Source organism: Camarhynchus parvulus, chromosome 14 (genome assembly GCF_901933205.1).
Source record: "Camarhynchus parvulus chromosome 14, STF_HiC, whole genome shotgun sequence".
Taxonomy (NCBI): domain Eukaryota; kingdom Metazoa; phylum Chordata; class Aves; order Passeriformes; family Thraupidae; genus Camarhynchus; species Camarhynchus parvulus.
The window spans coordinates 13,183,438-13,210,670 of NC_044584.1; the positions used below are offsets into that span (position 1 = coordinate 13,183,438).

Genomic DNA, 27,233 nt, shown 5'->3' on the forward strand with positions numbered 1-27,233 from the left:
GGTGTCCAAATGCTCCTGAAGCACTGTCAGCCTTGGGGCCGTGCCCACTGCCCTGGGGGGCCCGTTCAGTGCCCACCCTATGGATCAAAAACCTTTTCCTCGTATCTAACCCAAACACAAAATGATTGGAGAGGACCGGCTACCTCGCATTTCCACTCGGCACACACTCCCCGCACGGGGAGAAGCGGAGGCTCATCAGGCCGCAGTGGGAGCCCGTGTGTGGGGTCCCGTCCCCGCCCGCTGTGGGATCCGTGAGGGGACGGACACTTCCCTGAGGCACCCTCCTGTCCGCGCGCCCGGGACCCCCGCGCGCCCTGGAGGACCGCGCGCGGGCCCGGCAGGGGGCGCTGTCCGGGAGCGCGCGCGCGCGCGCGTGCGCGGGAGCAGTGCCGCGATGGCGGCGCTGCTGGAGCACGAGAGCCAGATCTTCCTGGAGCTCTTCCACCGCGACGGGCTCGTCGTGTGCGCCCGCGGGCTCGGCATCGACCGCCTGCTGCTGCGCTTCCTGCGCCTCTACTGCGAGCCCGCCAGCCTCGTGCTCGTGCTTAACACCAGCCCCGCCGAGGAGGTGAGGGCAGCTGCCAGCGCCCGCCCTTTCTCCTCCCGGCTGCGGCGGGCGCGGCCCGGGGGCGGCCGGCGGCTCTGTGGCTGTCGCGGCCGGCGGAGCGGCTCCCCGGGCTGGCGGGAGGGTGTGCGGGCTCCGGTGAGGGCAGCGCGGGGGGCGGGCCGGACGCTGTGCACCGGCCCACGGAACGGGTCAGGCTGGTAAGGAGCACAGTGCTCATCTGGTGCCGCTTCCCTGCTCAGGCAGGGTCATTCCAGAGCACACAGCACAGGATTGTGTCCAGACGGTTCTGGAATATCTCCAGAGAGGGAGACTCCACAGCCTCTCTGGACAATCTGTCCCAGGGCTCGGTCACTCACACGAGAAGTTCTTCCTCGTGCTCGGGTGGAACTTCGCGGGCATCAGTTCCTGCCCGTTCCTCCTGGTCCATTGCTGGGCCAGGGAGCAGAGCCCGGTCCCTGCTCTGAGCCCTCCCTGCTCACACTGACAGGCACTGCTGAGATCTCCTCTCAGCCATCTCCTCTGGAGGCTGAAGAGCCCCAGCTCCTTCAGCCTTTCCTCACGAGAGATGCTCCAGTCCCCTCATTCTCTTTGTCACCCTCTGCTCCCAGAGCTCCGTGTCCCTTTTGTCCTGAGGTGCCCAGAACTGGACCCAGCACTCCACTGAGCAGAGGCGCAGGGTCACCTCCCCGACCTGCTGGCAGTTCTCTTCCTGATGCACCCCAGGATCTCCTTGGCCTTCTTGGCCACAAGGCACTGCTGGCTCAGGGACGGCTTGTTGTCCACCCCCAGGTCCTGGGGAAGCTGTCAAACCACGCACATTTGGGATCGGGGCAGTTGGATTTCTACTCCTGCAGCACAGTGAAGTCCTAGTAACACTAATGAGCTAAAACAAATGCATAACTTATTAGTAACCAGTGAGGAGAAAGGGATGAAACGTGCTTGTCAGACTTGTTGGGTTGTCCCTAATTGTACAAAAAAAGGCAGCTCTTTTTTCTCTGGAACCAGGCAAATTTCCCACCATCTGGAAGGGGAGGTCTTGGGGGACGTTTTATAGCAACCATAGGTGAATAAAGATCACAGCTGTAGTTTGTAAGATTAAGCTTGGTGTATATGATTTACCTGCTGTAGTCATCTCATGACTATAGGTGATGGCACTAAAAGATGATCTCTTCCCAATTCTCTGTTCTTAAGGCAGTATTAAAATTGCATTTTCTCTGAAAATGAGATACTGAAATACAAGAAAATATAAGCTCCTTGAAGTGTCAGTTGCTCATTTTTATGTAAGTATTGTCTGGTTACTACTGACTATGTAGATTTTCTTAAAATCACCTAGATGAGTTTGAAACTGAAGAAAGTATGTCAAAGAAGAAAAAAAGAAAAAAATCATAATAATTCCGACTTCTTCTAGTATGTTATACTGCCATGTCTTGTTTTTGACAGGTCCTCAAAATTGCCAGAGTATATAAATTACCAGAGTGAAATAAAGGTGCTCTATAGATCCCTTTCTCTGGATACCACAATAATGTCTTGTGTTTTTATTGTGTTTGGTTTAGGAGTATTTTATTGATCAGCTGAGGTCAGATGGAGTTGTTCATCTCCCTCGACGTGTTACCAATGAAATTGCAAATAATACTCGATATGAATTCTATACACAAGGAGGAGTCATCTTTGCAACGAGTCGGATCCTTGTGGTAGATTTCCTTACTGACAGAATTCCTGCCAATCTCATTACTGGTAAGAGCTTAAAGAAATAAAGGTAAGAATGTTCCGTTTGAAAACACACAAAGCTTAAAAAAAAATTCTATATGAAGAATTCTACTAACAGGTATTGAGGTTGAAGTTACTCCTTTCCCCCCCACCCCACCAAGACTGAGGTAAAAGGAGCAAATATGTAGTTCTTTTGTTCTTTTTTTTTTCCTCTCAACTCATTTGCCTTATTTAATTATACAGTTTAAAAAGGCTTTCAAAGAAGAATAATTGATTGCACTTGGTGAAATAGTGTCCTGGGGTCTTAATAATCTTAATCTTAATGATTAAACCTAGCTGAATATTGTATGCTTAGAGGCATGTGAGTTTCTGCTTCAGAAGCTGTACTTCCTTCCTTTTAGCAAGCTACATCAAGTTCTACTGTAAAACATTTTGAACACTTTTATGCTGGAGTTGAAGAACACCAGATTTCTAAATTCAAAAGACGTGAATAGGTTTTCTGGGCAACCTGTGGTAATTTCTCTTTTTCCCTTGACTCCTTCCTCTTTACCTTCCTACCCTACCAAAGAAGAAAAAAAAAAGATGAAAAGAAGAAATACTGTAAAGTTTTGAAACTGGTGCTGTCCTTTAGTGCCACAGAGCTGTGACAGGTTTTGCATTGCCACCAGAGGTCGGTGTGAGAGCAGCTGCAATCGACTGGTGGCTTCATTCCCACCCTCCCTACACCGGGGTCTGTGTGCCTTGTCTGTGTGTGAGGTTGTACAAAAAAATCTTGGAGTAGTGTTTCATGAGGAGATAACAGCAAAAGCTTCTCTAAGTGTTAAAAATGTAGTTTGTAAAATCATGTGAAGTAACATCTGATGAACTCATAAATCCAGCTAAATGAAGATAAGAAATTATCACTGCAGTAAAGCAGAATTATTCCTGGTGGTTTTAGCTGAGTAGAAATTATGTACATGACAGCACAGTGAAACTGATGCAAGTTGGTGTAGTAAAAAGTGGCAAGTTGTTTCTACCAAGGCTTACAGAGCAGGGGTGAACTCCTTCATAAGCAGATATATGGTGACTATAAGCAGGAAGGTATTACAATAAACAAAGTCTTACTGACCTGTTAGGAATTCTGTCTTTCCTGTCATGTCCATCTGGGGTCATATCTTGAAAAATTTGTAAGGTGTTCAGAGATGATCATTATTATGTATGGAAAAATTTGCTTCATAGGACAGGTTTAACAATATCTAGATAGAAAAATACCTTGTAGTGGATTATTTCAGGACTTAATTATGAATGGTGAGCAGTTATATGGAAGTCTATTTTCTGGAGACTTTTTCATTTAGCAAGCAAAGGCATATTAAAATCAATGGCTGTGTGCTGAGTTGAGGAGACTTGTTAGAGAAATTGAATGCTCTGTAAGTTTATTAGCTTATGTAGGCATATGGTAAAACCTGTGGTGTTTGATGTCCTTTGCTTCCATTTTAGAAAGGCATTTATGGTTCCCCTGGAAGCTGTGAACAGATAGCACATAGGCCTGAATTCAGTAGGGGGAGAGGGAAAATAATGCAATGTGCTGTTTAACATGATTAGCATGAGGAGAAAACAAGCCTTGGTGTAGCAGGTCTTGGCTGAGTGAACTGTGAACTCCAGAAATGTTTGCCTCAACCACATAATTAAATTAAACTCCTGTTTCATTTCTCTTTATTGAAATGTGCTTGAAAAGTCTTTTACTCCTACTGCACCTATAGCCATGAAGAAAACTGGTGGCGTACTCATGTATTTGATAATACTTGCTGGCCTTGAGTGTGAATATGGGAGAGTAAAGCAAAATAAATGTTTTCAGAAGTTCTTTGATTGTATAACACTTGAACTGTTACCAATTCAAGTTACATGACAAGTCTGTAATTCCAGAATTTCTCTAAACAAAAGAATTCAACTATCACAGCCTCAAACACATCAAACTGGCTTTGTTGTAACAATGTGTTATGTTGTGCATCTGCTTTTCCTGCTCTTAAAAGGCTCAAGTTCAAGTTATGCCTCAGGAGTAGAAAATTTTCCTAGCTAGTAAGTCCTGCCACCCATTCACAAGCTTTTTTTTTTCCTGTTAAAGATGCATTATTAACCCAGTTCTGTTATTTGGCAATTCCATGGTACTGAAACTGAGGAGTCACTTGTTTCAACCCCAGAAAGTTTGTTCAGCCTTCATTTTAGAAGACTTAAATTCCTGTATTTAAACAACAGTAGAAGAATAAGACAGTTGTGAGGAAAAATCTGTACAAACCTGGACCTTTCTGTATTTATTTTTTTTAAACTTGATTATTTTTTTTCTCTTGACAGGCATTTTGGTGTACAAAGCACACAGAATCATTGAGTCCTGTCAGGAGGCGTTCATCTTGCGACTTTATCGCCAGAAGAACAAGCAAGGCTTCATTAAAGCTTTTACAGATAATGCAGTTGCATTTAACACTGGCTTTTGTCATGTGGAAAGAGTGATGAAAAATCTTTTTGTTGGGAAGCTTTATCTGTGGCCAAGGTGAGGCACTTCTTTACTTCACTGGAGAGTTAAACTTAGAGGAAAGATGAAGGATGGTACAGTGGATTCCCAAGAAAACGAGGTGTATGCAGTCACTCTGCTAATCTGTGTTCCCTCCTCTATTCCCAAACAAAATTGTTTCAGTTTTTGACAGAAGTGGTCTTAAAGATGCTGAATTTCTGAGAGTATTTTAGAAAATGGACTTCAGTTGACTGTATTAAGGGAATGAACCTTATGGCGGAGCTCTCCTGTTAGTCAGCAGAAGTTGCACCAAAAAGACATTCTTAATAGTTTAAGAAAAACTTCTCTTACTAAACAAGAGTACTTAAGCCATGAAATTGCAGGAAAACATTCTCTCAGTTCTGCTATTCATGGACATGTTTGTTTCCAGCTGTTATGAAACTCCATGCATCTCTATCTACATGTCAGATTATTTCAATCTTCTTACACACCTATGCTGTGTATGAAGAACATTTCTTGATGACCATTAAAAAACGAATTGCCAAAATGTAGCATGCACAGAGTCTTCCAGGAGCAGATCCACAAAAGGAACTGAACACTGATGACCCAGTCAGTGCTTTTGCCCTGGGCAGGAGCTGTGCCCATTTGTTCTGTTAGTCCAGGCTGGAATGTGTTTCACTCCATCTTAATGAATGGCTCCTCTGCATTGTAAATTCCTTAACAGTCTTTCAATATCCCAGGGAAGTAGAAGTGGACATACCTGGGGTAGGAAAGGTTGAGTAGAAGCTCTCTAGATTTCCTTCCTTGACTTCCATGAAAAGACCTGGGGCTGCAGGCTGCAGTAAGGGAAATGTCCATGGAGTTGCAGAGGTCAGCAGCCATGGGTTTCTCTGAGCCTCGTCCTGTCAGGAACAGTCAGGTGGCATCTCTGGATCTGTGCAGCTGGAGTGGCTCCAAGGACAACCCTTGTTGGGTTCCAACAAGGACCTGCAGGTTGTTATTGCAAGCTGGAACATCATAAAATCTGCTGGTGCAGCCATGTGATTTCAGGGAATTTATGAACCCCTTCCAGTTTTTCTCTTACATGATTTTTTGGGCTTATTTTAATATTTGTTATGTTTGATGATGATGCAGAATCCAGTGCAGTAATTTTCCATGGATCATTCACCAGCACTGTAGGCTCACATGACTAGAATGACTACAGTCATAATTGTGGAACAGATGGTTTTCCAAGGCTGTTCATAAGATTGCAGTCTTCACATCAGTAGAAAATTATTTTGGAATTAACTTAGTTGTTTACATTTCAAATAATTGTAACTGTAGTTTGTACAAACTTTTGAATACTTCTAAGTCAAATAAAACTCTCCATGTAAATCTTAAGAAGCTGTTTTTCTCTTAGATTTCATATAGCAGTGCACTCATTTTTAGAGAAGCATAAGCCTGAAGTGGTGGAAATACACGTGGCAATGACCCCTGCTATGCTTGCTATCCAGACTGCAATCCTGGACATTCTGAATGCGTGTCTGAAGGAATTGAAACGTTACAACCCAGCTCTTGAAGTAGAAGATCTATCTTTAGAGAATGCTATTGCTAAACCTTTTGACAAGGTAACAATTTTGATTGTTCTGCAGTGTCTAAGTAATGGGATATAGATCTCCAAAGTGCCTGCCATGCAGACAGAAATGTTATTTGCAAAATAAATAACCAGCAGCAGCAGAGTGCTCTCCCATGACATGTTTATTGCTGGTACAAGGGGATGGAATGGTGATGTGACAGTTGCCAGTAGGGTTTTTGATGTATTGGTGTTATTGTTCTTCCTTCATTTCCAAAGTCCCAAGAGTAAGAACCCCTCAATTCATGGTTATAATAATAATTGTTGCTGCTGTTATTAAAAAGACAGCTGCAACTTCAGCTCAGAATACTTTGTAGATAAGTATCAGTAATTGCCATACACATACTCCCTTTTTCCTTCTGAATTTCTTGCTTGTGTTGTTTATTTTCTCTAGTAGGAGAAGCACTGTGTGTAATAGACAACATGTACATGCATGCATCTGCTGTATCTTTAATCATTATGTATGTCAATAACTTTGGGTTCAGCGCTATTTTTGACAGATCTGCAATGTTTGGCACACATATGCTTTTGTTAGGGTGAAATCAACTGTCATAGTGCAGCACAGTTATTGGTTAACTGTGATTTAATCTGGATGGAAGGCTTTCTGTACTTTAAATATTTGAAGGTTCTTTCTTGGGCTCTATAAGTTGCACATCTTCATGGTACCTATCTTGATTTTGGACACTAAATGACATTATAATGGTTTTTTCTGTACCTAAGTGAAGGACATTAGATACTAATTACAACAGGCCAGTACCAGTAAAATAAGGGTGGTTTTTTATAATTTTACCAGTATTTTGTTAATAGATGGAGAGGAAGAAGTTTACTGAAAGCATTAAATTATATATGCTAATTGCTGAAATGTGTTTCATAAAGACATCTGTATTATGTTAACTTTGCTAAAATATGGTAACTTATATCAAAACAGATATCTCACTAGTACATATTTATTTTGGTATCTCTAATAACTCTGGGAAACCAGAGTGTCCCCTGTAAAGTTAAAGTGCATTCTCAGCTTGTTGCAATACTGTATGTTTGACACTCCAAATTTTCCAATTTTAATTTCCAGACAATCCGCCACTATTTAGATCCTCTTTGGCATCAGCTTGGAGCTAAGACAAAGTCTTTGGTGCAGGATTTGAAGGTCCTACGTACTTTGCTACTGTATCTAACCCAGTATGATTGTGTCACTTTCCTTAATCTCCTGGAGTCACTGAAAGCAAGTGAAAAAGCTTTTGGTGAGAATTCAGGTAAACATGGAATAACCATACAAGTTAATGCATGAAACGATGCAATGTTGATGTTTTTAATTATGATTCCCAAACATATGAAGGTATCTAATTAGGTTTTACACAACCAGCCATAAGGACGTAGGTTTTTATTGACAGAAAATTCTTTCATCTTCCCACTTAACTGCTGTTACTTAACAGAGTGAGATTTGCATCACATTTTTGTCATTTATTAAGCTGGTGATTACACAGCAAGCAGGTAGGGCAGGTATTCCAGCTGAAGATCTGGGGCTTTTATTGCAGAGGGTTGGAACACATACACATTGCAGATGTCAAACTACTACTGCTTCCTTCTCATTTCCTCTCCAGGCTGGCTGTTCCTTGACTCCAGCACTTCAATGTTTGTGAATGCTCGAGCTCGAGTTTATCGCATTGCAGATGAGAAACTGAATCAGAAAGGCAAAGGCTCAGGTTCTGAAAAACGTGATGTAAAGAAGGAAAATGGTACTGATCATTCCTAATTTTAAGTTTAAGAGTGTCACACGATTTCAAGTGTTCTGCATATTATTACTTGTACTCTGGTTCCTGCATGAACTTCCACAGCTCAGGATCTCAGTCTGTTAGCTGGGATAAATTGAGATATAATCTTAGTTCCAAAAGCATATGATAAACAACATAAAAGAGTCACGAAGTAGGGATTCTCCTAAGCTTGCTCAGCTGATCACTGGAAGAGCTTTTGTGAAATTGTTCTTGCATTACACTGATGTTTAGCTTCATCTTTATTATCTTATGTGAAAGAGTAGGAGGCTGTGGTTGCTTTTATTGAAAAATATATTCAGGAGTTTCAGAATTGAAGAATGAGTGAATACTTCAGTGTTTTGCTTCACAAAAGCATTTATCTCCATTTTTAAATTTAAGAGTGTTCTCCACCTCATTAGCATAACAAGTTGCATATGTAGGCTGTTGAATATCATATGTGCCAACAACGATCACACTAATGACATCTAACCACTGATTTAAAAGTCTGAAGGATATTTTGCCTGCAAGAGCTGCTATGTTCAATCTTACTTTGTTTCAGAACTGAAAAGGGAATTGGTTCTAGAAAGTAACCCAAAATGGGAAGCTTTGAGAGAAGTACTGAAAGAGATTGAAAATGAGAATAAGAACAGTGACAACCTTGGCGGTCCAGGTGAGAGAATACGAAATCATGCAAGTTTTCCATGAATTCTACTGGTTTGTACTTCTATTTGACCTTGGAGAGAAGGAACTAACCCTTTTCTGTAGTTTTATCAAAGAGCTGGTTTAAATTTAGTAATTTGTGGCCTCAAGATGAGGAATTTCTGTACATTATGTACATAAACTATGTAAAATTAAACTTTTGTTAGGTCTTGCTCTAAAAGAGAAATGCTGTTCCTACAAGGCAATACTTTTTAGGAAAGAACCTGCATTATTCTGAAAAAGCATTTTAGGTTACATTTCAGTAATGTACTGATACCTTAGTTCCAAGCCAAATAAAACAGATATGGAGATTTATAATGATCAAGGTACCATTCACTCATTTCTGAAGTTTGGATTCAAAACAAAAATAGGGATTCTGTCTTACAGCCTTTCTAACTTGCATATTCTTCTCATGCACCTGAAAATTTGCTTTGCATGGGTTGCATATAAATGAGGTAGAGATTAGGAGGCAGGGAAGAGAGTCTAACTGCTTTGCTGCCTTTCCTATTTTAGGGCTTTTCATTCCCTTAAAATTTAGCAAGTTTTATTTTTGGAAATAGTAAGGGTAAAAAAGTGCTCTTTTCTCCCACCCACAGTGTTCTGACTCTGGGTAAGAACTGGCTCTCTCTCCCAGTGCTGTAGGAGTTTATCTGAGTCAGCTTGCAGAGAATTGTTATTCACCAATGTCAATAATACTGTGTGAAACATGTGTTTTGTAGACTCTCTAACACAGCTGACAAATTAGAATGGTCTAAATTAAGTTCTCTCTTATTCCATATCTTAAAAATGAGTAGTTGTTCGAGTATGTTTCAACACACACTGTATCTGTCTCATTTCCAGTGGTCAGAAGGAAAACTATGAATTTAGACATTGTAAGAAAAAGGAATGTTGAACTTCCATTAATCTACTCTAATTTTATTTGGTACAAAAAGCCATGCAATTTAGATTCTCTCAAAGTCCAGAGCAACTGTGGCAGCCGAATGTGAAGGCATTTGGCAGGCACAGTGCTTGGATCAGTGCAAGCCATTGGCTCGGGAGGTGCTTTAGCTGGATAAGAAGCACAGCATTACAGGCTGTAAACATGGTATTGTTTCTTGACTGCAGGGCAAGTGCTCATTTGTGCCAGTGATGACCGAGCCTGTGCACAGCTCAGGGAGTATATTATTACTGGAGCAGAAGCTTTTCTAACAAGACTTTATAACAAAACCTTCGGAAAGGATGAGAAAGCTGGAGAAGTGTGGATTAAGGACAGAAAAGCCATGAAGTCCAAAGGAAATGCCAAACCAGACACAGGGCCTCAAGCCAAAAAAGCCAAACTGACAGCTTCTTCAAAACAAAATAAACAGAAGAAGCAGCAAGACCGGACTCTAATCCAAATGATAGGGAAAACTGAGGAGGAAAAGAGAGAGGAGGTCGAGGTGGAAGACAACAAAGAATTAAGTGGTAGCCAAGAAAGCAACACTGAAGAGACCATTCCTGAAGATTTTGATTTCAGCTTGCCCTCAGATTGTTACTATGGGATTTTCAAGGACCCACTGACAATTATCCACCCGCTGCAGGGCTGTGGGGATCCCTACGCGCTCACTCGGGTGCTGCACGAAGTAGAACCCAGATATGTTGTGCTGTATGATGCAGAACTCACTTTTGTTCGGCAGCTGGAAATCTACAAGGCAAGCAGGCCTGGGAAGCCTTTGAGGCAAGTTGACTTGGCCAGGGTAATTCTAGTCTGAAAAGAAAAAATTGGAAGTGCACTGTCAGCAGTCAATGCAGAACATGCTGCTGTTCGTTTTCATTAGCTACAAGTGCTCCTGTTGAGCACTTAAGTTTAAACAAAAGCAGAATGTCTGGTGTAGCCAAAAGATCATTTTTACTTTCCAGCAGGTATTTAGTCCCTTAACAGCAGAAGCATATCTGTTAAAAAAAATAAACAGTTCCAAGATCTCTGCTTCAATGATTTTAGTGGCAGTATATCATTTTCAGATAGTGTAGTCTCATTTTAAACCGTCTCTGAAGATATGACTTTTAAAGAAAAGGATTCATTTTGGGTTTAATTAATTTTCACATTTCCTCATGTTCCTCATGCTGAAGACCAGTAATTCAGAAACTGTAACAGAGAAGCAAGTAAAGGAAACACAATAAAGAAAATTAGTATTTGCAGTTCTAGCAACTGACAGAAAGATCACCACATTGGGTATATGCATTTAATACACCTGGAAATTGCAAAACTCAGTTTTATGAATAAATGTCACATACTGATTAAAAATAGAGAAAACATAAAATTTAATATGTTATTAACTAACTTGTCAGGCATTTACTGCTACGAACCTTAAATTTACTGGTTGTGAATTTTTTTAACTTAATACAAAGTTTTGTGACCTCTTTTTTTTTCTCTTTTATACCTACAGAGTTTATTTCCTCATTTATGGGGGCTCCACGGAAGAGCAGCGCTACCTCACAGCTCTGAGGAAAGAGAAGGAGGCCTTCGAAAAACTCATTCGGTAACACAGTTTAACTGCCTTTAGAATTAGTGTTTCATGTGATTCCCCAATATGCTGACATTTTAAATAGAGCGAAGTTCTTAACTGTGTGAAGGCTTTAAATAAACTTTTAATTCAATTCTTTGTCAATTGAATTGTCAATACTTTCTTATTGAGAATCACCAAAAAGTCAAAACTTTCCTTTTCAAAGCACCTGGTATTTTTTTTATTAATTTTAGCAGGATTTAATATTAATGTAAAGGCTAAGCAGCATCACCTGAATTGTTTCCTAATTGTCTATGAAGTTCATTTGTGTAATTGTGTTTTTGTAGGTAACATTTCTTGTAAGATAATTTCTAAAGCTCTTATAACCTAAGTCAGTTGGGGAAACAAAACATTTCCTTAGACTGTATAAGATAGTATTTTAACTGACAGTGCCTTCTCAGCAGGTTACAGTGCCATTACTAGTCATTAGTTCCTTTGTAAAAGGAAAAAACTAGAAAAACGGAGAAAATTCGATTTCTGATCGAGCTTGCATTTAGTATTAAACTATATATAATTTTACATCTGGATGAAGGGTATTGAAATGTTTCAATCTTCTTTACTCCTGCATTTGCAGTTTTTAGTGTGTTTGTTTGTGGTTCCTTAGAGAGAAGGCCAGCATGGTTGTTCCTGAAGAAAGAGAAGGAAGAGATGAAACAAACTTAGACCTCCTCAGAGACGCCAGACCTGCCTCTGTCTCTGCTGACACACGCAAAGCAGGTGAGCAGCTCCTAGGTCAGGCTTGCAGCCCAGAGCTTTCCAAAAGTCCCTTAACTATTGCACCTTAAATCTCCCTCAAAGTGTCTGGGGCAGACACACGTTGTACATTGGCTTCATGCTAAAGAAACATTATTTCCCAGTGACAATGAACTGTGGTTTCCTTTGAAAGTACAGGTTAATGAAGTATTTGACCATTAAGACAGATACCGTGTGGATTGTTCCTTGTCAGATTCTTGGTTATGAGGTTGTCTAGTGCTGCTTGTAGGAAGAGAAATTAAAACATAGAAACTGAAGTCTGCAGATGGTCAAAGGCAGTGTTGTCTTTGAACTAGTAAATGTTGGGGATTTCTTTTCATCTTGACAAAACATGCTGCCTGGGTAAACAACTGCACATTATGGGTGTGATCACTTTCTTTGTAGTCCTTTTCCTTTTGTTGCAATTCTGACCATATTTTTGTTCTTTTCCTCTGACAGCTATGCTGTGCCTCTGCCTGTTTTTCTTTACTGTTGTTTCTATAATCCTGCTCTCCTTTGCCATATGCCTCTAATCTTTGCTATTACATCTTTTGTGGCCTTGGTGCTGCAGTCTCTTTATGTGTCCTGCAGATCTGTAGAGCGCAACACATAATTCCCACAATAAAGTGCTGTATTTCTGTGGGAAACAGCTGGAAATAAAAGGGATCAGCTTCATTATCTTGTTTTGCAGGCAGCCTTTTAAAGATTTCCCTGATTCACTTAAATAATTTTCATCTACAGCTTATCTATTTCTTTGTCACCTATACAAAGCTTTCAGCAAGTAGCATGGTAGTTCTGTCAAGCTGCAGAGCATGCTCCATAAACTACAGTGTATATTTAGGCAAGTAATTTTTTTCTCTAACAGTTAAAAGGCAAATGAAGTCTATATTTATTGTACTGCTGAATTTGAGGTATAACTTAAGATGAGAAGTCCATCCATTGCAGAAGCCTTGGCAGCACACAGGAAAACAACCAGAGCAGAATGTATGGGGATGACTGTGTTTATTTTGCTCTTCAGGTGGACAGGAACAGAAGGGAGTCCAGCAAACCATAATTGTGGATATGCGGGAATTCCGTAGTGAGCTTCCATCACTGATCCATCGCCGTGGGATCGACATTGAGCCTGTGACTTTGGAAGTTGGGGATTATATTCTAACCCCTGACATCTGTGTGGAGCGGAAGAGCATCAGCGATCTGATCGGTTCCCTGAACAACGGCAGGCTGTACGCACAGTGCGTGGCCATGTGCCGCTACTACAAGCGGCCAGTGCTCCTCATTGAGTTTGATCCCAACAAATCCTTCTCCTTGATCCCACGAGGCTCTTTACAGCCAGAAATTTCCAGCAATGATGTTACTTCTAAACTAACCCTTCTCACACTGCACTTCCCAAAGTTACGAATCCTGTGGTGTCCCTCTCCCCACGCTACTGCTGAAGTCTTTGAAGAGTTGAAACAAAACCATCCCCAGCCCAATGCAGAAACAGCAATGGCCGTCACCGCAGACTCCGAAATTCTCCCCGAGTCAGACAAGTACAACCCTGGGCCTCAGGACTTCCTGCTAAAAATGCCAGGGGTTAATGCAAAGAACTGCCGTGCCTTAATGACCCACGTTAAAAGCATTGCAGAGCTGGTGACACTGTCCAAGGACGAGCTAGCCAAGATTTTGGGTAATGCTGCCAATGCCACACAACTCTTCGACTTTATTCACCTGACCTATGCAGAGGCACTAGCCAAAGGAAAAAGCAAAAGATGACTCATGAGATTGTTCAACACACAGCACAGATAAGCTTTTCTGGCACTGTACTTTGGCAAATACATGAAATATTTTAATAAATGCCTCCTCTAAGATAACCAGCTGTTTCTTCCTAATGCTATTCCATCAGTTTTAATATGTGAGTTAATTATTAATAAAGGCAAGTTTCAAGAGGAAAAAATATTTTTAATAGAGAAATGTGAATTATTTTTATTCTTTTTAAAGCACTTTAACCAATTCTGTAATACGACCGAATTAACTAAATTTCTAACTGAAATTAGAAATTTCAGTTAGAAAACTGAAATAAATTTCTAACTGAATTAACTAACCTTCACCAAGACCATAAGAATTAAGTGCTAAGACTAACTGATAGAAGTGTTTTCTTGTGAAAGTTATGATGCCTTGTTCAAGCTAAAAATGTGCTGTGTTTTGATTAGTCTGGGTGACCTGCTGCATGATACAACACTGCTTTTGCCATTTTTAATGTCTCACTCTCTGGCAACTGCCACTTTTTGATTGACAGTGATGAAGTTATGTGAAACACCTTGTGGTCTTTGCTCAGGAGTTTATTTAGACTATACTGGGACTGAATCCTGAATTTTAGAACATGACCATAAGCCTTTGTCACAGTAAAATCCATTTGGATGCTATGCTCTACATTTTGCTTGCTTACCTTACTACCAGTTACACTTTTTACCATTCCAAAGCCAGTACAGCTCTGTCTTGCTAGATTTTGCAAAGTGCTTTCCCTTGGTCAAACTGGCTAGAGATTCTGTGGTGCCACAGTGCAACTTAATTTTGAGTGTGCCTTACTTATACTTTTAAGGGGCTTTGTTTTTTACTCAGTTTTGATAGCTCTTTCACTTGAAAGTGAAAAATCTGGGTATACCATTGGCACTGTTACTTTTTACCAAAGAATATTTTGTCTTGTATAATGCAGTCATTTTCTAAGCAAGGTTTTCCAAAAGTGTTGAAAGTTCTTCCAATATTGGCTTCTTTTGTGTCCTATTGCTCTTCTATTTTTATGTCCCAAATCAACTGTCAATAACCTCAGTAAAGCCATTGTCAGCTAGAAGATAATACTTTTAATGTTTTGTGTAGCATAAAAGAGGGAAACATTTGTGAATATGTGCATTGTTAAATTAAATATTCTACACTGAACTTTGATACAACTGTGTAACAAACTGACATTGCCAAAAGGGTTGGTCCAGTGTTATTCCATGCTAATGTATTTACATTTGCTATTTACAAAACCTTTATCTATGACTTGCACATGTATTTATATGATTCTAAGGGGAACAACAGATCAATATTATCTCCTTCATGAAAGGAGAAAATATTTTTTGTGTTCAGGTTTGGTAAAAACTGTACTGGGCACTTTCAGGTAAAATGTTTATTGTGCATTTTAAGTGTGAATTATGAATTGTTAACTTTAATCTGTGGTTGAGCTATGATGAGTTTCCAAGGGAACATTTTTCTGCAGATGCAAATTTTAGTATTAAATACACCCATAGTAAGATTAAAATTTGTTCATTATCTTGTTTATCATTTGGCTGAATTGATATCAAAACATTTTTATTTTTAGTGTGTGGTTTACAATCCAGATCTTTGGGTTTCTATTGCCCTAGATTCTAATTTATTTAATATGAGAAGAAGTCTTTCCATTTTGACTTTTGCTTATTTAAACTAATGTTGGCAGATGTGCAGAGGGTTGAGAATGCCTGTAAAGTGGTGCTAAGAGAACTGGAAATCAGAGTAGGATCCAAGTGTCCTGAGTGCATGGCCTGTGGTGCCTGATTCAGAAAAGGGCAGCTGAGCAGCCTTTGAGAACAAACTTTGCTTGTGCAATGGGCATTAGGGTGCTCCATGAACTGTGGGTTTGGGGTTTTCTCACAGCTCTGTCAGTGAGGTTTGGAGTTTTTGCATTGATGTGTAGGGGGTGAAAATGAAGGGTATAGTAATGGGTGATAAAGTTGTAGCTTTGTGTTGTGTGCTAGATCAAAGTCACAACGTGCAATTAAATAATTATTTGCTAAATATTTTAATGAAATTGCCTTTTGCTTATATGTGTGGAATTTTTGTAAAGCTTTTTCCTTTTTCTTTCTCTATGCAGGATTTGCCCCTTTTCTCTAGAGCAGCCACAAGTACATGTTGTTGCATGTTATTATTGCTCCTGTGCGTTGGCATTTCACTGTATTAGGTGTGATGGCCAGTGAGAGCTGTGTCCTCCTGGGGCAGGAGGTACAGACTGCTCCAAGGTGGGAGAGGTCCTGTGGGCTGAAACCACTTATCCCTGAAATTATAGAGCCCAAGGCTCTGCCTGAAAGCAGTCACAGCACAGGGTTGGGTGAATGATGAAAACCCTCTCTTTGATCAACAGTCATAGAATTTGTGCATCTTGTCATTGCTGATGTTTTAAATTTGTGCTTTTTTATTAAAAAAGCAAACACAAAAACCCCCTGCCTTCAGTTTGGGAGTGTCTCAGCTTCTCGCTTGTCCCCAAACAAAGACTTCATGTTCCCAGGTCCCTCAGTAGGTGAAGCCCCCCGGGAGGGGTTCACATGCCATAGAGTTGCCAAGTTGCTCCTTTCTGCAACTTCTCCTGGGCTTTGATCACTGACAGTTCTTCTGGAATAACACACAACGTTTTAGGAGCAAATGTAGCTTATATTAGCAAATCCGTTCAGCACAGGACCCTTCTATGTGCTTCATATGAAGTCTTTAATATCTTGTTAACTGCTAGGTACCTTCTTGCACTGAAAATACACTTACCAGTAGTATCTGCACCTTCTTAATTCACATGTCTTAATAAGGTTTTACAAGGAAATACTCAAATGTTATGAGTTTCAGGGCCATTTTTTATTTTGAGTACAAAATGTTAGGAACTAATCTCCCAGACTTTTCAATACAAAGAGGCTGACCGTTTTTTTAATTTGAGTTTTGATCTGTATTTTGAAAGCTTCTCCTCAATAAATTAAAGGGAAGAAATGTCCTCTGTCACAGTCTTGAAAACAGGGAAGAACTGTTCAGTAGCTTGGCTGGCCAAGACTTAGCTGAGAGATGAATTCTTACTGAAGTTAGTGAGGGTAACCAGGGCTGCTACACTGCTATGGTGATTTGTTGTCTAAACAGAAGATGTTGCTGCAATATGTCAAAATGGGCCTGTGTATGTACTAATTTTAGCATCATTTTTTAAAGCATGATAAAATTACCTTAATCTACAACTTCTATAAAGCAGACTTCCTAGGAATATTTAATCAGTGCTAAATAGGTACCATTTTCTTAGTTTGCATTTTACCCTAGTTCTGTCTGTGAGAGCTTCCCTCTATAAATTATAGTTTTCATTCTTTAGTTTCGCTTTGATAAATAATTCAAAGAATTCAAATTTCATCTACCTGAACTCAGAAAACTTGGAATTTTACATAATTGAATTAGCAAGAAGAGAAGCAAATTCCCACCTGAAAATTCAGTGCAATAGCTCTGGTTTCTGTCTCCTTAGTGACTATTAGCTATTGTCCACAGAAACATGCTAACCTTCAAATTTCAGCACATAAAACCATATCCCATGTGATCCAAAGCCCAGGAGTTTTCCCAGTGAAATTGGCACAGGAAGCCTAAACTTGACAAGGCTGCATTTCAGCCCCCTAAAAATAGGCAGCATAGTTCTAATCTGAGCTCTTTGCACAGAGCCCTGCAGTTCCATGAGGATACACAGTGGAACATGTGCATTGTCCCTCGTCTGAACATCCTGCGGTGAATGGGATGTCCCAGCTGTGCAGCTGCAGTGGAGATCTGTGTGTCCTGTACTCACAGCATCATTTAGCACTGAATTAAGTAACATTTTACAGTTTCTTCATCACTTTTTTCTTGTGAAAATGTAAACTCTTGTGAATTTACTTTATTCTCAGATTCTCTATTCAACTTTTATCTTTCTTCTATTTTTCCTCTGGAATTTTCTGCTTTATTTCTTTTTTACATCTCTTATCCTAACCATGACTGTCTGTATTCTTGTCCTTTCGTTTCCCTTCAAGAATGCTGCTTAAATATTGGGGCAGTTTGTGATGTCTGTTGAGCACAAATAACACTGAATTCTTTGCAAGACTGGCTGCACTGGAGCCTTGTCCAGTACATATTAGCAAAGGGATTACATAAAAAAAGTATTGTACTTTGCTTTCATTTTGGCCCCAGACTTGAGGCGTGTCACACTTGGAAAGCTGACACTCAGGGAAAAGAGAGCAACAGGTTGGCAATTCTTGCAACATCAAATTCTCGGGTTTGTCTTACATTTCTTTTGAAACAGATTAAAAGCAGTCCAAATAACAGACACAATAAAATCATAATCAGTTGATTTTATAAATTTTCCCATCCTGGCAAAATTTTGAGGTATTTTTTATGTGTCACAAAATTCTTGGAATCTTATGCATAGATAGCAGAAGTTGGAAATTTTCTTGTGGCGTTTATATCCCACGACCCTTTTTACATATTGCAGTACTACAACTGGCAAGATCTCAGATCCTGCTAAAACTCTTATTCCATGCTTAAGCATTTACATTAGGGTGTGGAAGATCTGCAACAGCAAAAATATTAACTACATGTCTTCTACTTTTGTCTAATTTTTCTTTATCCCCTTCTCTAACTCCTCCTATTGTCAAAATATGCTTTATTTCTGCCTCATCTTAAATCTCTGAATGTTGAGTGTTGGGAAGAACTACAGTCTTTAAAATCAACATGTCTTTATGTTAAGCTATCACAATTCTAACTTCTGGAGTCTCTGCAATGCTCTTGTTTCACTTGTTACAGAAGCATTTGGAAATCTATCAATCCACTTTCTCTGTAGCCTACACAATGCCTTTACAACACTTGCGGTGTGACAGCAAGGGGGGCAGACACTCCTAACAAAAGCTGGCCAGGATGGAAATGTTCAGATCACGTGCAGCTATAGCACAAGAGCAAAATGTAGAGATCCTTCAAGAAAAGTCCTGCCCATACTGTGCAAATCTTGGTGCATAAGTACTATCTATACAGACAGTCCTTCAGAAAATGAAGATGTCCCAGACAAGCCTTGAACTGCAGCAATAAATCTGGTGTACTACAGTTCATGTAACTATTAAAGTTGCCATTTTCTTAAATATTTGCATTATACTGCACGTCACTAGGTGACAGAAGTCATAACCAAGTTCTTCTTTTTCACTTTAATATTTACTTGACAGAAGGTCTGAATCACATACTAAGTTATCTGAGTTCTTTTCCACAAAGTACTATTGGTATTAAAATGTAGAGATTTGGGTTTTTTTTGGTCAGGCCCACCAGCTCCTTAGGGATCTCTGACATATTTCCAGTGGCTTCAATAACTCTTGTGTTGTTACCCAAACAGAGGAATTCCAGCTGGTGTCCACCAGCAATGTCTGACTTTCCTGGGGCCATTACCAGCTTCAGCACCTGCAGGGGCACACACAGAGTGCCTGCAGGGGGTGACACAAGCCTCACATCTGCAATGACCCTGAAAAAGCCAGCTAAGGCCATCCCCGGTTCTATATTTAAAACTGTTTGTTTAATTGGTGGAGTGCACCAAGAATAAATAATGAGCTAATTCTGAAGATCATTCCCAGAACAGCCAGCTTGGATTTTTTTTCTGCAAGTCAAAACTCTCTCCTCTCCTTTGTTTGGGTTTTCTGGATTTTCGTGTTTTTAATGGTTTCATTCTCTGAAGGTGAACAGCTTTATCTAAGTGCAATTGTAGGAACAGTACGATATTTCAAGCATGAAGCATTCTTCACATGAGTGATGTTTTGCAGTGGTTTTTTACTGAATACAAAAATAGTTAAAAGTTCAATTTCTAAAAACTGGATCAAAGATTCTAACCAGATTGGAGATGAAGTTTCTTCCACTAAAAAAAAAAAAACCAAAAAACCAAAAAACCAACCAACCAACCAAGAGAAAAAAAAAAAAACAACACAAAAAACCCCCAGCAAACCAAAACAAAAGTCAGTTAAGAAATACTACCACCAGAGTTTTTCCAATGTATTGTACAGACCTTCTTTACCTTCCTTGATAACAGTTAAAAACTAGGAGCTTAACTACAAATTTTATCTCAGAAAAGAATTTTAAAAGACTTAAACAGATATAGAAATTCCTTTTTTAAATTTTTCATTAACTTTTTAGCTGTAATGCGTTATAAAGGTTTGATAATATTTTTTTTTTAATAACTTTCTCTTGTATTTTGCTTTGTTCTAATGCACCAGCAGCATCCACGGGTCTCTGTGTCTCAGTGAGTGCACAGGCAGAGAGAGAGATGAGGTACAAAGTAACATACAGAGATCAGAGTGCAGTGAAATGACTGTCCAGAATAGGCTTGCTCATGGACTTGATGATTAATAATATTAATACAGCAATTGTCCTTTTAATGACTATGGACATAAGTGGATCTCATTTAACTTGACTTACTGTGGTTGAAAGAATACAAGCTTTAGTCAAATACCAACCAGGCACTGTAAGAATACTATGTCTCTTTGCTAGGTTATAAAATAAAGAACTTAATTCTGTCATGCACTTGGTGTTGTATTCATTTTATCTCACAAATAGGGAGCCAAAAAAACTAAAGGCAAAGGGTTATGCCCAAGCTGATAAAGCAGGTCCATGATGAAGTGTGAAATTGAAGCTCACCACTGACTCATAGGTCAGTTAAACCTTAAAACCTTAAAATCTTATTTCCATATGCTTTTTTAGCTCTCACATGATGTTGCTTATTACCAGTTTCAGATGAAATCTTTATTTCTGTAGGAGTGTAGCGATACTCTGAGCAGCTTACACTGAAGTTTCCTTGATTCCTAGCACTGATGCACCAATTCATTGTCACATGTAAAAACATTCTGCCACCTCCAGTACAGCTTTGGGACCAAATATGACACCTATTCCATGGCATGAGCTCACCAAAAAACCTGTCTAGAAGCTGAATCTTACCTTCTGGGTTGTGTCTAACTACCCTGTGAGACAGGAAAGCTGGGGATTAAGTGGTAGCATGGAGTCAAGAACCAAGAAGTTGCTATTTGCTGCTTGAGTTTTTAAATTCAAATCCTTTTTCTAAGAGTGGGTTTTAAGTACTCAAGAATACTGAGAAATTCAAGCTGGCAAGCAGAACCCAGTTCAGACCTGGAAAATCTGGATTTCTGAGCAACTGTAATTAGCTTGACCCTTATTTTTAGGGTCACACTGCTTAAACTGGCAGATATCAAAATGGGCTGAGGGCCAAATCAGTTATGATCTGGTTTTATTTATCCAAAAGTCTCCTACGGACCTAATTTGCTATTTTGTGTTAAGAAATAATGAGTAAGTAGAAAGGATTACGAACACATGTTTGGCATAGAGAGGAAGAGAGAATGCAGCCATAACTTCAATTTGGGAATGTCTTACTTCATCATGAGCTTAAGTTTCAAAGCTGACACAGGGATTTTGGTACATAATGCCTCATTTTCAACTAATTGCACCTTAACTGAACACTGAAACCTTCAATTTGGAAGCTCAAATTAACAGCTATATGGTGGTAGCTTTTTCCCAGGTTGTGTGTAGATGCCAACTGGAGGATATAGGCATGTGATCAAGTCTTTAAATGTGGTTTTATTAAGTAATAAGAATAATCAATATATGGTGACAATTTTTACAAAACAAAACTTCTTCTAGTCTGCTGTGTTATCCCTAGTCAATATCTTGAGTAATTTACCCTGAAGTTTTCTCAGCACTCTGTAGAGAAAACCAGTACCCTTCCTTGAAAGTGCCTTGCTATTCAGCTAATTGGAAAAAAACAAAACAAAACAAAACAACAACAAAAAAATGTAACTGTTCTAGGTAATTCCCATGCTACGTTGTGTCAAAACTGCATTTGAAAAGTTGAAGTTCCCCCAGGGAAAAGTAAAACCATCCCTGGTGGTATATACCTGTTAAATATGAATGCAAATCACTGCTTCCTTAACTATTTATGCAAATGAATCTTTCAGCTGGGTATGAGATGTTTAAACTTTAAGCCTACCAAGTTGATTAATGACTTGGTCAATATAAGCCTTGGTTCACAGGGAAGGCATCTGCAGATAAATAAATCAAACACTCCTTGCCAATTTATAATATTGTATTTATACTTCTACCCTGTGCATGCTGAATGATGGCAGTGGCACACGAATCAAATGGGTACTTTACAGCTTCCCAAATGCCACAATCTGCCAATTTCATTAGCAATGCCATAAGATAATTTTTTCAACCTGGGGAATTTCCTGAGGAAATCAAACTTAGAAAAGAAAAGCCATCCCATGCTCTTTGAAAGTATGAAAAAGACATTTGAAGTCAAATCACTGGAGAACAAATTGTGAGAAGTTGCAGAGGAGGAGATGCACCAAGGGTTGGTGGTGAATGGTGCAAATACAGATGTGTGTGCTTAGTGACAGCCATCCACAGAAACTCCTCAGTCTGAAACTGCTCCCTTCCTTCCTTCCCAGCCACCTCTGGCTCCCCTCCCCTAGGGATCAGTATGAATTGTGTCCAGCATCAGCTCCGTGCTGCAGAGAACTGGAGCAGCCTGAGCCCGAGCTCTGCGTCCCCACTGTGTCAGCGTGAGAATGGGGGATGGCAAAACTGGGTTACATGGCTGAGCCTTCTCACAGTCCTCATCCAAGGAACAAGCACAACAGGAGCATGAAAAGCATGGGACCTAAAAGGCAGAATGAACATGCATAATTAATTTTCAGGGACTGCAAGACAATGTGATCACCTTCAGATTTTCCCCATCTGTTGCTAAGCAGCATTCTTAAGTCACAAGCTTTGCCTCACAAAATGAACAGCAGTCTCCCCACATTTTGCTGGTTTTCCATTTACACTGTTCTTTTGCCAAGCTTGCATTTTAGCTATATTTCAAAATGCTTTAAAACAAAGATCAGTGCTGATCTAGCTGCAATCTTTGGGAAAAGGTTTCAGTTACTACCTGGGACCAGCAGCCCACAGACTCACCAGTCCCCAAAAAGGAGTTAGAAAAGCCTCCATCTGGCATGTGCCAAAGGAATTGATTTCTGCCTCTCATCCCTGAGCTTTACATGAGAAATTGAACTTGCATCATGGAAAAGGCAGGAGTATCAAACTTTTGTGGTTGTATATTCATTATCAGTCTCAATCTGTAGAAACCTGTAGAAACAAAATCTTAGATTTTTTCCTGTGGTGGTAGTAAATTAACTGTATTTATTCATTTGATATGTGCTAAGGACGTTGTTCCAATGATCAAACACCCATTCAATGCTCTGGGCATTCTGACAAAAATTAAAATTAAATCAAGGAGCTCTCTCTGTTAGAAATTCTCTCTCATTTAATTAGAAGTAAAGGGCTGGCTGCCAGTGTTCCAAAACTAATACCAAACATGCCCAGTGCAAACACCCTCTCCACAAATATTCACACCAGAAATTTCAGAAATCCTCATTCTTGAAGACCAAGAGAAGTGACAAAGAGTTCAGGATCTTTCAGTGACTGTGGGGAATTAATTCCTCACACTTAGATCCCACATGTCTGCAGTTTAACCACTCTACACTGTTAGCTCAGTTACACAAAATGAGCAATCCTTTTAAAATGCAAAATGACCATCAGCTCCGTTTTCAATATTCATGAAATGAACAAATCATAAAGCTGATTAACATAGGTGATCCTGTGGAGTATGCTCAGCTCTCTAGAGCATGTATCCTCAGCTCTCTAGAAATACATTTCCCAAAGGGATAGCTAAAAGTTTCCCAAGTCTCCTTGGCTAACTGTAGCAGCCTTCAGAGCCCCACAGCCAACAAATGCTTCTCACACAGCCACTGGCCCAACACACACACACACATTGGTCTATGACTCTTCATATCCTTCCAGATGCCTCAGCACCCACCAAAGCACCAATTCTACCTGGTCACACCCCTAGTTACAAACCCCCAACTAGAAGTAGCTGCACTGTTCTGCCACTGAATAAGCCATCACTGTTTTGGCAACAAATATTGCTTCTTGAAGAAGGTTTTTGTTCCACATAAATTCAGATATAAACAGAATAGCTTTAATGACCTGGGCATTTATATTCACCTACTACCCAGGAGTAGCTGGGGATCCATACTTTGCACCTACACAAGGATATGTCCAAAGCCAAATTTGTTCCACTAGCTCCAGTGGACAGTGCATTCCTCACTCTTTTAGGTATATCTGTAGGAAAGAGATACAGAGAGTGGGTTTGGTTTTTTTTTTTTTACTTTGTTAATCTCTTTTTGTCTCTACTAGGTGTTAAGTAAAAGGACAGGGAGCCCGCCTAGCAAAACCTGCAGCCTAGGTGTAGGTAGGCAGACTCCTGTTGCCAACTCAATCTCCTCCCTGCAAGCCTCCAATTTCTGCAAAACTGCAGGACTACGGGTGAGCCACGAAAGAACAGCAGTCTCTGGCATGTGTCCTGTTGCTTAAAGGAACAGGCAAATGAGGAGAAAAGAGGCATGAGGAGGCTGCAGAGATGGAATATACACATATTCAAAGGTGAGGTTGCACCTACACGAGAGGAAAAACAGGCAGAAAGGTCTGATGCAGGCAAAATGGACTAATAGAGGGGATACAGGCACGCCATAGGAGAAAATAACAACAACAACAAAGAAGTTATTAGGAGAATTAGAGCAAAGAAACTAATGGAAAGACCGAACAAAAATGAAAAAACAGAACTTAAATGCCAATAATAAATATGCATTTCTTGTGACAGACTATTAAAGCTTCAGTGCAAGACTGATTTTACAATTAGTATGAATAACCACTGTTTGGCAGTGTTAAAACTGAATGTAATAACAGCCAGTGGTGTACAGCTATATTATTTTCTCAGATGTAACCTGAAGTGTAATGCTGTTTTCGTTACTGAGAAGCCACTGATGACCTGCAGTGAGCTCCATTCAGTAAGGTCAGCATGACAATAGCTGGCAATGGAAACCAAAACAGCAGGAAAGCTGCTCTCAGACATCGAGTCCCTTCTGTAGAATCACTGGGTTCAGATGTTGGCAAGTTTCTCTAGGGAATACCAAAAACATTATAGCAGAGATAAGGTCAGCCTAATGTTTCTGTAACATGGCTGTTTCAATATCATAATGATTTATAATGCTTATTTAACCTACTAATTTAACTTGTAAGCTGGTGAGAGGTTTTCATATTTTTTGCTTTTGTTTTTACTATGATGTTGATAAATGCTGCCTTTTCCTCTTTCAAATTCCTTGTCAAATAAGAACTGGTTCTGTAGTTTACACTGAAAGTCCATCTAGTCCAACATGTCCCCTTGAAGAGTAGCCACAACAGGATACTTCACAAAGACATTCCTGTCCTTTGATTTCTGTTGAACTCAAGGAGTTGTTCCCCTGTGAGAGAACCACCTCTTGTTAACTGTGCTGCCATTTTGTAACTAGTGTTAAAGCTTCTACAAATGCAAATAACGCTGTATCAACAACTCATCCACTTCCCCCTCACTTACAGCCCTTTGGAGAAAGCTTTGTAGACCAAGTAGTTATTTCTTCCTCGCATAACGTGTTTTGTCAACCTTTTAATCTCAGGCCATTAAGGAATATATTGAAACATAATAATTACAAATTATATGACTCCGGGAGAAGCTGTAGCAGTTCCTGCCCTACTTTCAAAGTAGCTTGCTCAACTGCAAGCCAGCTGCACTACTACTCTGTAATCCTGCAAGTTAGGTGGCAAAATGGTGGTCTTTACTCAATGAGTTTCATCTAGAAATTTAATACCCCCATGGAATCTGTAGTTGACACTACTACAGAATATATTATTGAATGTTTTAAATAATGAAGTCTTTATTAACAAATCTAACCACAGTGTTTACATCTCTAGAATAATCAAATTCTTTATATAAAGCCTGTACTAGAATTGAAAAGCATAGGTTATTTCTGAATAATTCCCAAAAGATATTTGCATTGTTTCATTAAACAAACAATCCTTTCCTAAAATACGCAGCTTGCAATTGCATGATTAAATACATATTCACTATAAATCACAACAAATGTTTTTATTTGTGCATCAATTGGAATATTAAAATGCTGATATTGTGTCATTTATCTACTTTACATGTTCTGCAGTTTCTAACAGCAGAACACTGGTTTGAAAGTGAGAGAGGGAGAGGGGGGTCCATCCTTTCACTGCAGAGCATTGCATTGCTCTGCCAGCTTCAACCACTGTACCAGTGCTTCTTATCCTTAACCTGGTATAAAAAAGGGGAATATAGAATCCATTGTTATTGTTGGAGGCATATGCCAAGGGCTCTTATTGAACTATTCTGTAAGAAGAAGGAAGTGTTGAACATGTCCATGCCCAAGACAGGAAAGGTGGTGCTCAAAAGTCAAGAATAATTGTGTGCAGCTGGACAATTTCCATGGAGTGATTTTATGGAAGAAACTGTTTATAAGTAGTTAATTGCCACTTTAAATGTGTCTTTTTCACTGACTCCTATCACCATGTGGTTTCATAAAGCACAAATACTTCAAGAAATGAGCACCATCTGTGTTTAATGTTAAACCCTTTAACATACCTTTGTCTCAGACATCTTTTTTCCAGGCTTTTCAAGTTCTATAGTATTCTTTAGCAATACTCCATGTGTTCTGCAATATGATCCATGTCTTACCCTTCTAATCAATGAGTGGGCAATGCCCATTAATGCAGTCATTGGAACAACCAGAATGATCTAGGCTGCATTGCAATAATAAAGAGATTTCCACCTCTTGCACAATGCTCTTGTACATTGTTGTTTTTAGTTTGCTTCTGGAATTGGATAAAATCTGATTAGCTAACTGTAATCCAGTGAAATATAAGAGAAATTTACCCTATTTTACAAAGCTTAACAAAAAACTAACCTTCCAATCCATCTAAAACAATTTGAACAAGTAATTCTTTCAATGTCCAAGTATCCATTAGTAGTGAAGTGCATTGGAATGTTGTCTTAAAATCATAAGGGATTGTAACTGATTCTTTTTTTGTGCCTGTGGTATCACTGCTGAACAAGTGCACTAAAAACTCTTTTGCAGCAGGGAACCATGTTTTGCTTGGTCAGCACGTAGCGTAAGCTCAATGCAGTCTCTTAGCAAGCTCCTGGACATCAGCAAATTGCAAATAATAAAAAAGCTGTATTAGACCATAGCACCAAGTGGCAGCTTAGTACTTAATTCGTGAGCTAAAAAAAATACAACTCAAAAGCAGGGTTGCACAATACTGGGCCTGATGCAGTTTGTACTTACAGAACAGGACTGGCTCGGTATTAGTAAAAGTCAATTTGTTAGATATTTGCTGTGAGCACAGCATTGCACAATATGTGCAATAAATTACTGCGTGCATGCATAATCATATTCTGATCACAGAATAAATGCCTGTGCTCTCTATTGCACAT

The 27,233-nt window shown here is 39.7% G+C and overlaps 1 protein-coding gene across 1 annotated transcript; it reads left to right on the forward strand.

The window, feature by feature from the left end:
* Window positions 1-358: 358 nt before the first annotated feature.
* Window positions 359-15,780, forward strand: ERCC4 (ERCC excision repair 4, endonuclease catalytic subunit). Its single transcript, XM_030958391.1, has 11 exons — window positions 359-568; window positions 2,122-2,302; window positions 4,604-4,799; window positions 6,160-6,367; window positions 7,442-7,622; window positions 7,971-8,105; window positions 8,680-8,790; window positions 9,924-10,515; window positions 11,225-11,317; window positions 11,946-12,058; window positions 13,092-15,780. The coding sequence occupies exons 1-11, from the start codon at window positions 395-397 to the stop codon at window positions 13,823-13,825; spliced, it is 2,718 nt and encodes a 905-aa protein (XP_030814251.1). The 5' UTR covers window positions 359-394; the 3' UTR covers window positions 13,826-15,780.
* The last annotated feature ends 11,453 nt before the right edge of the window (window positions 15,781-27,233 follow it).